Source organism: Balaenoptera ricei, chromosome 11, assembly GCF_028023285.1.
Source record: "Balaenoptera ricei isolate mBalRic1 chromosome 11, mBalRic1.hap2, whole genome shotgun sequence".
Lineage (NCBI taxonomy): Eukaryota > Metazoa > Chordata > Mammalia > Artiodactyla > Balaenopteridae > Balaenoptera > Balaenoptera ricei.
Genome location: NC_082649.1, coordinates 74,721,694 through 74,735,063, shown reverse-complemented (window position 1 = coordinate 74,735,063; position 13,370 = coordinate 74,721,694). Strand labels below are relative to the sequence as shown.

Here is a 13,370-nt window from a genome sequence, read left to right as displayed (position 1 = left end):
GTCTTTTGTTCCCTTGGCTGTTATTAAGAGAGATGCGGGTTTGTAAAATAATAGTGTGAGAGTGATAAATGGCACTGAGGCCTTGGCCTATGTGTCTCAGCAGGAGTTGGGGGGATGGGTGGCCTATCCAAGGATATAATGGCTTCAGTATCCAGCATCAGTGGTCTCTGTGGCCACATGGAGATGTGTGGGCCCAGCATTGGCACATTGTGTGTGTTTTCAGGAAAACCCCAGTTTTCATGAGAAACCATGAAATCAACAATTTTTAAATCTTGGCAACGAATTGAATTTTTATTTAAATTGTGTGGGCTGAAAAAAAGCAAACTAAAACAAACCAACAGAAAAGAGCAAACCCACATTACCTGGCCAGATCCAGGTTAGGGCTCAATCTGCTTGTCCTCTTTAATGAATTGATGATACACAGGAGAGGATGGGGTGGTTGAGTATGGAACCTGGGGAGGGCCCATTTGTTCAAATGGGCCTGGGTTTGAACCCAGAGTCTACCTTTCGAAAGAAGCATTTAAATCTGGCTGAGCCCCAGCTTCCCCATCTGTAAAGTGTACATGACTGCCTCTTGGTTTGTTGTAAGACTTAGAGACAAAGAGTGGATATATGTGTAACTGATTCACTTTGCTCTACAGCAGAAACTAACACAACATTGTAAATCAACTATACTCCAATAAAAGCTAAAAAAAAAACCAAAAAGAAATATTGAGGGTGGGAATGTAAAATGGCACAACCACTTTGGAAAACGTTTTTGTATTTTCCTAAACAGTTAAACATGCATTACCACATGATCCAGCCATTTGACTACTATTTACCCAGGAGAAAGGAAAGCATATGTCCATACAAAGACTTGTACAAAAACGTTCATAGCAGCTTTGTTTTTAATTGTCCAAAACTGGAAACACCCTGAATGTCCATCAGCACATGAACTGATACACAAACTGTGGTACATTCATACAGTGGAACACTACCCAGCAATGAAAAGGAATGGAATAGTGATATACCTAACAACATGGATGAATTTCAAAGTAATTTTTCTGAGTGAAATCAGCAAGACAAAAAAGTGCATGCTGAGTGATGACACATTCAATAAAATACAAACAAAGCTTTAGTGGCAAAAAGCAGGTTGGTGATTGCCTGGGAACAGGGGTGGGAGGGACTATAAAGAGGCATGAGGAAGACTTGGGAGGTGATAGATAAGTTCATTATCTTGATTGTGATGCCAGTTTCATAGGTGTACATATATGTCAAAGTGTATGAAATTGTTCTCTGTAATATGAAATTAATTGTATGCCAACTATGCCTCAATAAACCTGTTAAGAGTAAAAAAGGGGCTTCCTTGGTGGCACAGTGGTTGAGAATCTGCCTGCCAATGCAGGGGACACGGGTTCGAGCCCTGGTCTGGGAAGATCCCACATGCCGCGGAGCAACTGGGTCCATGAGCCACAATTACTGAACCTGCGCGTCTGGAGCCTGTGCTCCGCAACAAGAGAGGCCGCGATAGTGAGAGGCCCGCGCAGCGCGATGAAGAGTGGCCCCCACTTGCCACAACTGGAGAAAGCCCTCGCACAGAAACGAAGACCCAACACAGCCATAAATAAATAAATAAAAATTAAAAAAAGAAAAAAAAGAGGAAAAAAAAAGAAAAAGAAAAAAAGAAAGAAAAAAGAAAAAGAATTAGAGACACACACGGTACATTTCTAAAGAGAGCTCTTAAAAAACAGTGACTGTTTTTATCATCATCAGAACCTGGTCCTCAGGTCTGCTCCTTGGACATTGCCACCGAATCTTAGAATTAAAAAAAAAATCTGACCAAGGGAAAAGTAAAATAAATTCTGAATTTCTTAATCTGAATGAGATAAATCTCAGAGGAGCCAGATTCAGTACAGAGACAGGGAGGATGGATCAGACCTGTGGGCCTGACTCACTAATCCATGTAAATACTGCTGGATCTGAACCCAATGGGTTTTCCAAAAAGAACATTACCTTAACATTTAAAAAGAAAAATATCCTCTGTGGATAAGAGAGAAGTAGTCATTCCAACATAAGGCTAAACGGTTAAGGGGTTGGCCTGACACATTGCAGGCTCCCTCTTTAGAATGAAAGTAAGAGATGTGAGGAAAACAGAGATGTGGAACAGTGAAGGCAGAAAGATGTGCTTTTTCTGCATGATGGTTTGTGGGTGGGAATGGCTGGACAGGTTCTATCAGTTTCTATGAGGTTCTAACAAGGAGACTCCTTGGGAGACAGAAAAGCATATGGGTTAAGAGCACTCTGGGTTTTCCCATCTCTGCCATTTAATCCCTCTGTGACCCTGGGCAAGTCATTTAGTGTCTGTATACCTCGGTTTCCTCATCTATAAAGTGGGGACAGTAATACCTTCCTCCTGTGGTTGTGAGGATTTTATGAGTTAAATGATGAGGAGTAGGTAAGTTCCTTTATGGGAAATTGCCCTATAAAATTGCTAAACATTATATAACTACAAGATGTTAATAGTACTGTGATACAGGTGTTACTATGATATAAGATTTACAGACTCTACTTCCACTCCCATACTTGGTATAGTGGTTTTCTAGGCAGGTCTTTTAAAGATAAGAACTAGAATCATCCGCTCCCACCCCAGCTGATGAGTTTTTATGTAATTGTGAGATGTACAGTCTTATAATCATATTAATCACCTGGCTTTTGTTAAACAGTTTTGGGGACATTGCATGAATTAAATCTTAGCATAAGTAATAAGGATTTGTTCAGAAATCTTTGGGGGGAAGGGGGGATCTCAAAAGACAAGTTCCTGTGAGAGCTACTAAATAGTTGCTGGTCAGAAACCTTAGATCTTATCAGCATGTGTGAATCTCGGACTGTGGGTCAGCCAGCTCTCAGCCCCGCAGGAAGCTTTGTACTTGAAATAATACAACATGGCAGGGTCCGTACTTGCACACTCTGTCCTCTGACCCCCTAAATGGCGAAGCTCTAATTGTAGCTCCTTTGCCTTTCCCACCATAAAATATGTGCTCTTCATTAAATAATTACAGGACTGGAGAACCTATTTGAAAGAGAAAAAGATTTCCCTGGCCTTTGCCATTGATAATTTTCCCACCTGGTTAATTGCATCCTGTGTAATTATTCTTGCCCTGGGAGGGGAAGGGTTGAAAATGTCTCCTTGTCTAGTGTTCCAAAAGAATGCGAAATCGATATCTCACCAATTGAGGCCGGCTTCGGGGAGCTCCAGCTGCAGTTGGACCACTCCAGTCTCCATGGGATACGAAGCCCCAGTACCGGCTCTCGTGGCCATCAGAGCTTAATCCTTTTGAAAGCAGCTAGTTGGACGTGCAGCAGGGGAAGCTCAGGTGGCGGGAGGCTGGGCCGGTGCCTTTCAGCGGCGCTGTGGGCGTCTCGGGGCCTCTGAGGGCTGTATGAAGAGCACACACTGGGCAGCTCTTGGGTGTCGGCCTTTCAGGCATGATTAGAGCAAGAACCGCTTTGTAACTCACATAGGCATTCTGCTAGGCTATTTAATCTCAAGCCTAGGAACCCCTTGTGTGCAGACACACACTTTGTTGGGAATTTTCTCCGTTGCTCAGTGAAACATGCAAGCAAATATAGGACTAAAACGGAAAGTATTTGAAACATGGTTTGGGGGGAGTCCCTGGTCAGCATTGGGAATGGTCATCAGCTGAATACACCTTGTTTAATGATCTAGAAATTATATATTCCACTGCAGACTTTTATGATTAATTGTGACTTGAGTCTAAATATATGAACCCTAATGTCATAGAGGCAAGGGGCGTTTGTGCACTGGCTGGATGGATGAGAGATTTATTAATTAGTAATGGTGGGACAGAGAAAATCACCTGGCCTGTACCAGAGGAATGCAGGGTATTTATTTTTCCTTTCTGTAAACTCAGATATTCCGGCTAGAGTTAGAATCCCTTTAACTCTGTTGTGTAGGTGGAGAGGATGGTAATCTTGGAGGAAGGAAAGTGCATTCAGAAGTAATTAGGTCCACTTTTAATAAAAGCATTCTGCTTTGCTTAGGCATCGAATTCCTAAAAGGATTTCGGGTAATACTGGAGGAGCTGAAGTCAGAGGGAAGACAGTGCCAACAACTGATTCTAAAGGACCCAAAGCAGCTCAACAGTAGCTTCAAACGAGCTGTAAGTCACACGCGGGGAATGTGCTCCTGAAGACACACCATTGTTCTGGGGGCTGAATGGTCTATTGAAAGCCTGTGAAACTGGAGGAGAAGGGGCTGTGGGGTCCACCCCACCTGCCAAGGTCGGCGATCCTGCTCCGCACTCCCAGAAACCCTCCAGCACCTCTTGGTGGTAAACAAACACACCTCTCAGGTTACACGCTGGAGCAGCAGTCCTGGAAGGTGGCTTTGTGCCCTCAGGAGTGGATGTGGGCTCCTCCCCACCAACTGTGTGCCACAGCTTCATTGCCAAAGAACAGACAGCGGTGCCCATCTTCCTTTTCAGTTAGGGGTCCAAACCTAAACTTGGTCCAGAAAGGAAACTTTCTGGACTTCCTCCTTCCCCCGCCCGCCCAACACGTCCCCCAGCCCTAGAACTGCGTGTGCGTGACTGTCAGGGCAGACCGGAGCTCTCGCATGTAAGTGGAGGGGGTGGGTGATTTCTCCGTGACATCACGTGTATTTTTGTTCCCTTTTAGGGAGTGGAATCTCAACCCTTCCTGAATATGAAATTTGAAACAGATTACTTTGTAAAGATTGTCCCTTTTCCTTCCATTAAAAATGAAAGCAATTATCACCCTTTCTTCTTCAGAACCCGCAGTGAGTATGGTCTTTCCTGCCTGTTTCCCGTGGGGAGACATTTCTCCTGCTTTTAATGACTTTTTGACAAAGATGTGTTCAAGAGCACATGAAATACTAGTATGAAACTAGCATGGGGAAGAGAAAAAGCATCCAGAAAAGCAATTTTTAGAATTAAGATTTGGCCCAGGCAGTGTTCATCTAACCAGAGACACCCATTCCTGGCTTGTTCTGGAGTAGACATGGTGATTGATTTTTTTGAAGGTGCTGTAAGACAGCCATGTATTAAAATACTTTGATTTAAAAAAAAAACCAGAATAAAAAATATAAGTTGATTTCAAGGTAAAGGGTAGAGCATGAAATGATTCTATCGTGTACCTGTCATCAGGAAGGTGGCCTCTGTGAGTGATTGCCTGTCATTTTCAGGATTAGATTAAGAAAATTAAGCAGTATCCCTGAGGTTACCTCGTTCTAGAAAGTTTATTTATTTAACATTTATGTTAAATAAATGCTTTCCAAATATTAATGCTCTGTTCTAAATATTTTCCAAATACTAATGCAGTTTACCTCCATAACAACCCTACAAAGAATTTAATCTTACCATCCCCACTTATTAGATGTGGAATCACACATAGAGAGGTTAAAGGTCCTGTTGGGAGCTGGGATTTGAACCCCAAGGAGCCTGACTCTGGAGTACACACTCTCAAGCCAACCATGCTGGATTCCCTTCTCTGTCTGGCTCTCCCTTTCCATCTGTTCTGCACACAGTGTGGTGTGCCTTTCATCAGCCTGAATTGCTGATGAATTTGGTGCCCAGGCATTCTGGACCCCAGTGTTTCCCTCTTGCCTTCTTGGTCCGTCTTTCCAGGCCTTGGATGGTTGTCCAATCTGACACCCCCTCCTATGTGGCCTGCTTGCCGTCCTCATCCCTCTGTGATGTTTTTGTTCTCAACGCCAGCCTACATCCATGCTTCCCTTTGCAGAATTCTTACTCTGGTTGTTTTCTTCTTTTCTTTTTTTTTTTAAACTGTGGTTGTTTTCTATGCAGCAAAGTCATTTCATAACACTTGATTTCATTTTCTTAATTAAAATAAGATTCCATAGGGCAGAGACCATGTATGTTTTACAGCATCTTTCAATGCCTTACACATAACAACCAAATAGAGGATTCAAAGAATGTGTTTATGGAAATCTTGCCTAAATCAAAACTCGCCTACTTTAAGAATTAATTTTCCTCATTGGAATCAATGTCTATCTTGGGGTGAGGCAGGTGGTGTATTTATCACCATTTCATTGCATTGTGACCTTGATTCTGCCTTTGATTTTCTTGGCATTGTAAGATCATTTTCCAGAGGGTTCTCCCTGGGTTAGCAACATGGCATATAGCACCTCTCTTGTGTTTTTATCGCATTTAAATCCTATTTCAAAGCTACTGCCTTTGCTGCCTGGTTTTCAGTACTGGTGCTACTACTTAGTAGATGCCTGGATGTCATTTTTAGATTCCCTCAAAAAGACTCCAGGGCTTCCCTGGTGGCGCAGTGGTTAAGAATCTGCCTGCTAATGCAGGGGACACAGGTTCGAGCCCTGGTCTGGGAAGATCCCACATGCCACGGAGCAACTAAGCCCGTGAGCCACAACTACTGAGCCTGCGCGTCTGGAGCCTGTGCTCCGCAACGGGAGAGGCCGCGACAGTAAGAAGCCCGCGCACCGCGATGAAGAGTGGCCCCAGCTCGCCGCAACTGGAGAAAGCCCTCGCACAGAAACGAAGACCCAACACAGCCAAAAATAAATTAAAAAATAAATAAATTAATTAAAAAAAAAAAAGACTCCATCAAAAGTTAGAGTGCTAGCTAAGGTTAAAATAACCTCAAGATAAATTATCAGGATCACTCTAAAGTTCTTTTGTGCCTAAACAGTCTACAGTGGGGCAGGGGCTGGCGTTATTTCTATCTACAGCTAAAACAGAGCCCCCATGGGGCAGAAGCATGGACACAGATCTCGCTGCCTTTGGCTGTGGCCTTGAAATTATCTAATGCTTAAGAAGCTTTTAAAATCTGGCTGACTTTAATATTGTTTCCATTTATGTGGCATAAAGTGAACTGCATTAATACTTTTATATTGTACAATTCAAATTTTCATAAGATACAACTGGGCTATACTGAAAATCATTGTTGAGTTGATGCAGTTGATGCATTTTACATTCTTTCCAGCAATACCCAGTGCCATATATTTATATTGTATTGAATTGTTGGTTAAGGAAAATGTCAAACTGTCCTAAAACTAAAAATATGCATCTTTCTTAATAGCCTGTGACCTGCTATTGCAGCCGGACAACCTGGCCTGTAAACCCTGTAAGTATAGCTGTCCTTGTCTGTCAAGTCTCTAGTGGTGTCGGGGCAGTCTCGGGATGCTCACTCTGGTCCTTCCTCCTCCCAGTCTGGAAGCCTCGGAACCTCAACGTCACCCAGCACGGTTCAGACATGCAGGTGTCCTTCGATCACGCACCCCATACCTTCGGCTTCCGTTTCTTCTATCTTCATTATAAGCTCAAGCATGAAGGACCCTTCAAGCGAAAGACCTGTAAACAGGTGAGCTGCTAGGTGTGCATAAGGAATACTCTGTGTTTTAAAATGACCCCTGGGGCCCTGGAATTTGGATGGTTCAATGTGAACATTAGGCTTTGTGGATTCTGAGCAGTCGGTAGATACTCCAGAGTGTTATCAGTGGGTGCGTCTCAGGGCCATCCTGAGTCATCCCTCACTCCCTAGTTATCTCCACCCTAGCTGTCCCAGTGGTGATGTAGCAGATAAAGTATTACCAAGGAACTGAAACAATGAAGTAGTTGTGTTCTATTCTATATTTTATTTTATTTTTAATATTTATTTATTTAGCTGTGCCAGGTCTTAGTTTTAGCATGCAGGATCTAGTTCCCTGACCAGGGGTCAAACCCGGGCCCCCTGCACTGGGAGCGCGGAGTCTTATCCGCTGCACCACCAGGGAAGTCCCTGTTCTTCCATATTTTAAGCATGAATCACGTGCTCGCTGTGTGCCAGTTACCAAGCTTTGTGGTCATTGAATCCTTACAGCTCAATGGAACAAAGGCTGCTGTTATCCCCACTTTAGAGCTGGGGAACCTGTGGCCCAGGGAGGTCACCTGGACTGCTGCTCAAGGCCTCACAGCTAGTAAGTGAAAAACACCACACCTAGGAGCCAAGCCACTAACATTGTCAGTGGCTAGTGATTTTACACAGAGGCCAAGGTGAAGTAGAAATTCAGTAACCAAGTTCTTAAACTAGAGGTGGTCAGGAGGGGTGGGAAATGTTTCGTGGAAGTTCAAAAGACTGCTAGATTACCCCATGAGAGCACCAAGAGAGGCTTTTGGTCATAGTGGCAGAAGTAGATGTGCTCCTGTGTGTCGAGTTTTGTTTTCCTGCTGGCTCTCACCTCTGTCACTGACCTTCCACTCAAGTTAAAATTATAGCAAATAAAATATGCACAAACGTGGAAGTGTAGTTTCTTTCCCCATCCTTTTATTAAGTAAAAGGTATCCTAATTGGTTTCTTTGTCTTCAAATAAAAAATTGCTGCTCAGGGCACCACCAGCCAAGCATAGAATATGACAGGGGTCCCAGGCTCTCCTGGACCTTTTATCAAAATGAAGTTCAGGTACCCTGGCAGATAAGCACAGTTGCTTTCTGTTCTGACATCTTCTGAAAACACGATCGAAACTGGTGGCAAGTCTCCTTCAGTTCTAGGACAGAAGAGAGGGGTCCTGATGACCTTTATCTAAGAAGAAAGTTTTAAAGTGTTACTTGTTTCTTTGCAGGAGCAAAATACAGAGACAACCAGCTGCCTCCTTCAAAATGTATCTCCTGGGGATTATATAATTGAGGTACGTACAACTCAAGAAAGCCCTATTATTTTTATTTTTTTAAAATTTTATTGAAGTATAGTTGATTTACAATGTTGTATTAATTTTTGCTGTACAGCAAAGTGACTCAGTTATACATATATATATTCTTTTTTTTTTTAATTTTTAAAATCTTTTGGCTACGCTGCATGGCGTGTGGGATTTTAGTTCCCTGACCAGGAATTGAACCCATGCCCCCTGCAGTGGAAGCATGGAGCCCCAAACACTGGACTGCCAGGGAATTCCCTGTATATTCTTATTTATTTATTTATTTATTTATTCATTCATTCATTCATTCATTTATTTATTGGCTGCGTCGGGTCTTAGTTGAGGCACGTGGGATCTTTCATTTTGGCGTGTGAGCTTCTCTCATGGGCTCCAGAGCGCAGGCTCCAGAGCTCGTGGGCCCTGTAGTTGTGGCACGTGGGCTCTCTAGTTGAGGTGTGCAGGCTCAGTAGTTGTGGGCTTAGTTGCCCCACGGCATGTGGGATCTTAGTTCCCCGACCAGGGATTGAACCGGCATCCCCTGCCTTGGAAGATGGAGTCTTAACCACTGGACCACCAGGGAAGTCCCTATATTCTTTTTCATATTCTTTTCCGTTATGGTGTATCACAGGATATTGAATATAGTTCCCTGTGCTATACAGTAGGACCTTGCTGTTTATCCATCCTATATATATTAGTATTGGTTGGTATATATAGAGATGTATCTGACTATTAATATCTAATCTCAGCTTGAAAATGATCACAGGCCGCAGCAGCTCTCCTCTCCCTCGCCCCACTGCCCACAGATGGAAGAATGAATGAAATCTGTGGAGATGCTATCACTTAAAAAAAGTAATACAGCATCCTCTGTTTTGCAGCTGGTGGATGACACTAATATGACAAGAAAAGTGATGCATTATGCCTTAAAACCAGGTAAGATTTTGTTTGTTTGTTGGAAATGCTGCCTCTGGACTACAGAGTGGACCAAGGTATTCGATACTTTCTGTACTTCATGGTTTACAAAAAGAAAACACTTGAGCTCCTCACTCTTAAATGATGTTCCATCAAATCTGACTTTCCTTCCACCCTAAAGTTGATGCCCGGAAGATCAAAGCCAGGGTGTTGTGTGTGTTGCTGGGACTAAATAAATAGTCAATTGTCCTCAGAAGAAAAGTGGCGGGAGGGGAGATCTCCCTAGGCAAATTCTCACTCAAAGGTATTTATTGTCTCAGCAGACTCGTAACTACTGAATTGTCTTCTACAGTCTTTTAAAATGAATACTTTTATAATCACCAAATCAGTACCAGAGAAAAGTGGTCAAGGAGTCTTAGAACCTGTTATGTGGCTTATGTTTAAAAATGAAAAAAAAAATTGTTTCTCTTTGAACCTGTTATATTGCTTAAGTCTAAAATCCTTCCCTTTGAAATTTCCCAGTGCATTCCCAGTGGGCTGGGCCCATCAGAGCTGTTGCCATCACTGTGCCGCTGGTTGTCATATCGGCATTTGCGACGCTCTTCACGGTGATGTGCCGCAAGAAGCAGCAAGGTATATCTTTGTGTGGTGTGTGCTTCCCATGTTGGCAGGTCTAGGGCCAACAGAGGGAGACCGGGAGCACTTGGTCCCTCCAGGCAGGCGGCTGGGAAGCCTCACAGCTCCTGCAGTGAGCTCCCTGGCTGCTATAGTTCCCAGAATTAAAAAATTTGACTTTTAACCTCAGGAGCCACTAAAAGGACAGGCATACTTTTCTTCTCAAACTCAGGATGGTAAATTCAAGAGCGTAAAGGAAGACTAAAGGTGTGCGTAAGGGGAGAGGTAGGGCTTTATCACTTACAAAAGTCTGACGTCGGGAGGGAAGCTTCTGGGGAACTTAGAAATGTATCTTAATCTGAGTGGCGGTTACACAGGTGTATTCTTAGATAAAATTTAGTGAGATGTACTCTTAAGATTTATGGACTTTACCTTTGTAATTTGTACAAAAAAAAAAAAACTCTCCAATGAAAGTTTTTTTGTTTTAAAGAAGGTCACCTCTGCTGATGCTTAATGATCCTAGTAGGTGCACTCAGTTGCAAGAGGGTGGGGTGGTGCTGCAGTGCTCTTGGCTTGCCCAAGGTCAATTTCAGGTGAAGAACAAATTTTGTCCATTTTTGGCTCCACTGGAGAAACCAGCTGTCCCATTCCCAGAGGTGGTGACCCAAGGGGCTGGTGGAATTAGGGAGCTGGGAGTGTTCTAGGTGACATGGTGACCCTTGTTTCTTGAAGACAGCATTAGGTCCCGAGTCGTAGGGAACAGGACAGAGCTTTGCTCGTGGCCGCCAACCCTATCTTCTTTCCCACTTTAGAAAATATATATTCACATTTAGATGAAGAGAGTTCTGAGTCCTCCACGTACATCACAGCACTTCCCAGGGAGAGGCTCCGGCCACGGCCCAAGGTCTTCCTCTGCTATTCCAGTAAAGATGGCCAGAATCACATGAACGTTGTCCAGTGTTTTGCCTACTTCCTCCAGGACTTCTGTGGCTGTGAGGTGAGGAATCTAAAGTCTTTTCTCTTTTTCTGGGTGGGACATGTGCTAAATGCCTAGCTTCCAAACTAGGGTCAGCCTTGCACTCTTCTTTCAGTCTGGCCTCCCCATCACCAGCACTAACTGTTTGCTGACACTTAGTTCTAACCCTGACATACTCCTGCTCAAAAGCCTTGAGTGGCACCCACCTGGCAGGAAGTGTTTTAAGCATTAAAAAGACCTTGGGGGAATGGGGAACAGGATGGTGGAGGAAATGGCAGCTGCCCTGGGAGCGTGCAATGGGGCCGGTGGGAGGAGGTCACTCAAGACATCCTGGAGAGCACTGGAGGGTCAAAGAGAGAGAATGGCAAGTAAAGAGGCGAGTTTAGACAGTTTTTGGGGGGAGCTTGGCTAATAAGGGAAAACAATAATATGTTAAGTACTCAGATGGTCTTCTCTGGTTTCTTGCCTGTTCTCTTGAGTTAAGCTGTTAATATGTAGCTTTTCTATAATGTCATAGTGTTCGTTTTAGAGTGAAGTTTGAAGCTCTCATGGAAGGCACACTGTTTCTTACAAATGCAAGAATTGTACAATAATTGTGTAATTGGAAGTTATTTGTGCTTTGAAACTGAGGACTGGTGGGTTTCTTAGACTCTCTCCACATGGTGAGGCTGTCCCCTAGTGTCAGTTAAGCATGTTTACAAGGCTGGCCGGGTTTCCTAATATATGAAGGTCTAGACGTTGGCAGATCAGCCTGCGTACTGAAAAACTGGTGTGGACCCACAGACGGCACACAGTCTTCAGATACTGACAACCCTTTTGCTCTACTTTGTAAGTGACTAGCCTCGGGGGTGGGGGGAAACCTTCCAGTTATGAGTGTAATAGAAAATTTGGAAACTAGAAAAGGATGACAGATTTCAAAATGGATGGTAATCTTAACCTGGAGAATAGAGGAACCACAGTTAAAACTGCTGTATTTCCTTCCAGTCTTTTTCTGCATAGACGAACTCATACATATAGTTTTGCATTTTGGATGGATTGGAATTATTTTTTTCTGTCTCTTCACTCAGTAACTTTTTACACTCTTAGCAGTTCTCTGTAAACAGCAGTTTTAAACAGACTCTTGATCCATATTAATGATTCACCTTAATTGAGTTTTTTCAAATTGTTAAACATCTCATTATTTCAATTTTGCCCCATTCCAGTGGTAGATACCTGGAAATGGAATTGCCGGGTCAGATAGGAACATTTTTAAAGTGCTTGGTATATATTCCCAGTTAGCTTTCAGAATGCATAATGTTAGCGAGAATTAAGGAAAATGTAAGACAATTCAGGATTATTTTCAGCAACTGGATGGATGTTGGGGGCTTTCTTCCCTTGGTAACACTTTAGAGCAGAAGAGGAAGGCAATGTCATTTCAGAGCCCCCTTCCACATAAGGGACTGTGGCTGCCACGTTCGGGCATAGGCACTGAGAGTTAATTTCTGAACTACAGAAGGAAAGAGGCTGATACAATTGCCGAGACGTTTTCAGCAGAATCAGATGAAGATGGTCTGAGAAGGTGAAGCCCTCTGAGGGGCCACGCATACCTTGTGTTCTTTTCTTTGTCAGTGCCCCACCCCAAACTCCCTATGAGACCTCCCCTTGGGGTTAAAGGCCTCGTAGGGGCCTCGTAAGGATGTGGCCCTATAGACTGCTGAGAAGTGGTGAGAGGTGCCGGTCACTCCAAGTGAGTGAACCAGAATGGCCATGTTACGGCAGCTCATCACCTTCCTCTCCATGCACTGATCACCTGGTAAACAGCAGGCTGACCCCAGGGCTGTGTGAGAGGCCAGGGAGGTCCTCTTTGTCAGTCACACTCTGTCATTGAGTCAGCCAGCAGCATGGGTGGGTGACTCTGGCCTCCAGACCTGAACCCCATTTCCCAGCCCACTTTGAGATCCCTCACCCACACCCTTCTATCACCACCTTCCAGTTCTCTCTCCAGGATCTGCCCCCCATCCAGGCAGCCTCACTCATCAGATAGACCCACCCCCACTGCCTCTGTATTCCATGCTCCCTATCACACTCTAAGTCAGTTGAAGGCCCCACATGTGATATGTAACTTTGGTGGGTTGCTAGACGCTCTGTGCTTCTGTCTCTTCACTTGTAGGGTGGGAGTGGTAACGATCCCACATTATGCTAAAATGAGGGCATGAT

General features: G+C 43.9%; 1 protein-coding gene across 4 annotated transcripts in view; it reads left to right on the top strand.

Annotated features, from left to right (window-relative positions):
- The window catches only part of IL17RD (interleukin 17 receptor D), a 71,765-nt gene that overhangs the window by 49,857 nt on the left and 8,538 nt on the right, over positions 1-13,370 (top strand). For 3 of the 4 annotated variants that reach the window (XM_059939961.1, XM_059939958.1, XM_059939960.1), the window contains 8 exons: positions 4,042-4,160; positions 4,678-4,798; positions 7,084-7,128; positions 7,214-7,365; positions 8,603-8,668; positions 9,550-9,604; positions 10,106-10,216; positions 11,011-11,195. In XM_059939961.1, coding sequence (XP_059795944.1) covers positions 4,042-4,160; positions 4,678-4,798; positions 7,084-7,128; positions 7,214-7,365; positions 8,603-8,668; positions 9,550-9,604; positions 10,106-10,216; positions 11,011-11,195 — 854 coding nt within the window. The remainder of the gene's footprint in view (positions 1-4,041; positions 4,161-4,677; positions 4,799-7,083; positions 7,129-7,213; positions 7,366-8,602; positions 8,669-9,549; positions 9,605-10,105; positions 10,217-11,010; positions 11,196-13,370) is intronic. The other variant, XM_059939959.1, reaches the window with a different exon arrangement.